At 37.2% G+C, this 2,500-nt stretch overlaps 1 protein-coding gene across 8 annotated transcripts in view; it reads right to left on the reverse strand.

Annotated features, from left to right (window-relative positions):
* LOC135096603 (coronin-7-like) overlaps positions 1–2,500 on the reverse strand; it is a 21,081-nt gene that overhangs the window by 7,998 nt on the left and 10,583 nt on the right. For 6 of the 8 annotated variants that reach the window (XM_063998227.1, XM_063998228.1, XM_063998229.1 and 3 more), the window contains 4 exons: positions 1,960–2,130; positions 1,782–1,842; positions 1,584–1,697; positions 356–526 (listed from right to left, as the gene is read on the reverse strand). In XM_063998227.1, coding sequence (XP_063854297.1) covers positions 356–526; positions 1,584–1,697; positions 1,782–1,842; positions 1,960–2,130 — 517 coding nt within the window. Of the gene's footprint in view, positions 1–355; positions 527–1,376; positions 1,399–1,583; positions 1,698–1,781; positions 1,843–1,959; positions 2,131–2,500 lie in introns of those variants that run through there. The other 2 variants (XR_010264850.1, XM_063998232.1) reach the window with 2 other exon arrangements.

Below are 2,500 nucleotides of genomic sequence, written 5' to 3' on the forward strand. Positions count from 1 at the left end.
ACACCTCAAAAAACCCAAAAACACCCAAAACACACTCAAAACACCCCAAAACACACTCAAAACACCCCAAAACACTCAAAACACCCAAAAACACCAAAAAACACCCAAAAAAAACCCAAAAACACCAAAAAAAAAAAAAACACACCCCAAAAACACACTCAAAACATCCCAAAACATCCCAAAACACCCAAAAACACCCAAAAACACCCAAAAACACACCAAAACACCCAAAAAAAAAACAAAAACACCCAAAAAAAAAACCAAACACACTGCAAAACACACTCAAAACACACTCAAAACACCCCAAAACACTGCAACACACACTGAAAACACCGCAAAAGACCCCAAAACTCACCGACAGCAAGAAGGTTAGTGTTGAATGGATCGAACGCAAAATCGGTGATGCTGTTTGAATTGACGAGGGATGGGATGACTCCTTCAACCAGTCTACCAGGGTTTGTGTGGTTGAGGACAGCCACTCTACCACCTGCACCACTCAACGCCACAGCTACCCACTTCTGGTTCGCTACGGGGGGGGTCAGAAGGTCAGGTCAGGTGACATTGTAAAAATTTTGTTTTCTTTATAATTTACAAGGTTCTCGGCTTCGGTTTGGTTAGGTTAGGTCACCAGGGGTCAAGTGCTAGCTAGGTGAGGTTAGGTTAGGTCACAACACTCTTGAAAATGTTCTGCTCTCTCTCTCTCTCTCTCTCTCTCTCTCTCTGAACACTAATTTGTTAAAGCCACAGAGATAGCTAAGTGTTTCTCGTGTCAGTAATGCAGAAATGTTGTTAATCTGTCACTGGAACCTTAAAAACACCCTTAAAAACCCTTACAACTTCAACTAGAGCCTTTTAAAAGAGTGTTTCTCGTGTCAGTAATGCAGAAATGTTGTTAATCTGTCACTGGAACCTTAAAAACACATTTAAAAACCCTTACAACTTCAACTACAGCCTTTTAAAAGAGCATTTCTCGTGTCAGTAATGCAGAAATGTTGTTAATCTGTCACTGGAACCTTAAAAACACCCTTAAAAACCCTTGCAACTTCAACTAGAGCCTTTTAAAAGAGTGTTTCTCGTGTCAGTAATGCAGAAATGTTGTTAATCTGTCACTGGAACCTTAAAAACACCCTTAAAAACCCTTACAACTTCAACTAGAGCCTTTTAAAAGAGCATTTCTCCTGTCAGTAATGCAGAAATGTTGTTAATCTGTCACTGGAACCTTAAAAACACCCTTAAAAACCCTTACAACTTCAACTAGAGCCTTTTAAAAGTGTTTCTCCTGTCAGTAATGCAGAAATATTGTTAGTCATTCTCAAAGGTTGGAAAATAAGTCACTCTTGTTAGCTGTGAATCAAAATGGCTCTTTATGTTATTACCTGCTGGAAAATTTGTCACACCCTGAAAAATAGGTGACAATTAATTATTATTATCATTATTATTATTATTATTATTATTATTATTATTATTATTATTATTATTCACTAGAAAATACATATAAATTAAAACAATATTTATCATTATTTTAGCTACCCCTCTCTCTCTCTCTCTCTCTCTCTCTCTCTCTCTCTCTCTCTCTCTCTCACCTGCAAGACCATCACTCTCACTCGGAACAGTCCGACAAAGGTCACGAAGGTTGTCAATGCATGTCGTCTTGTGACCCGGTGACCCACGAAGATGTCTAAATTTGCAAATGCGACCTGTGTGTAACATAAGTTTAAATCAGTAGTAGTAGTAGTAGTAGTAGTAGTAGTAGTAGTAGGAGTAGTAGTAGTAGTACTTACGGAAGCTGCGGTTTAGGGTAGGCCTACGAGAGGGGAGGGGAGATGAGGAAGCCATCTCTAACTGTAAGTCAATAAAAACAATATTAGTAGTAGTAGTAGTAGTAGTAGTAGTAGTAGTAGTAGTAGTAGTAGTAGTAGTAGTAGTAGTAGTGAAGAGAGAACAAACACACAAACAAACCTTTTCTTTTTTCTCCTCTTCCTCCTTCTTCTCTTCCTTCTTCTCTTCCTCCTCCTCCTCCTCCTCCTCCTGTTCCTCCTCCTCCTCCTCCTCCTCTTCCTTCTTCTCAAACTGTCTTCTTATGGAGGCAAGCTTCAGAAGACCCTCCTCCTCTTCCTCTCCTCCTTCCTCCTGAAATAGTAGTAGTAGTAGTAGTAGTAGTAGTAGTAGTTGTAGTAGGGTTCATATAACTTTACTTCAATAATTATACAGTAGTAGTAGCAGTAGTAGTAGTAGTAGTAGTAGTAGTAGTAGTAGTAGTAGTAGTAGTAGTAGTAGTAGTAGTAGAAATAATAATAATAATAATAATAATAATAATAATAATAATAATAATAATAATAATAATAATAATAATAATAATAATAATAATAACACACACACACACACACACACAGACAGACAGACAGACAGACAGACAGACAGACAGACAGACAAGCAGAAAAGCAAAATGTTTGTGGAAAAAAAATAATTAAATAAAGAAAAAAATAATAAATTAATAAAA

This window comes from Scylla paramamosain, unplaced genomic scaffold (genome assembly GCF_035594125.1).
Source record: "Scylla paramamosain isolate STU-SP2022 unplaced genomic scaffold, ASM3559412v1 Contig5, whole genome shotgun sequence".
NCBI lineage: Eukaryota > Metazoa > Arthropoda > Malacostraca > Decapoda > Portunidae > Scylla > Scylla paramamosain.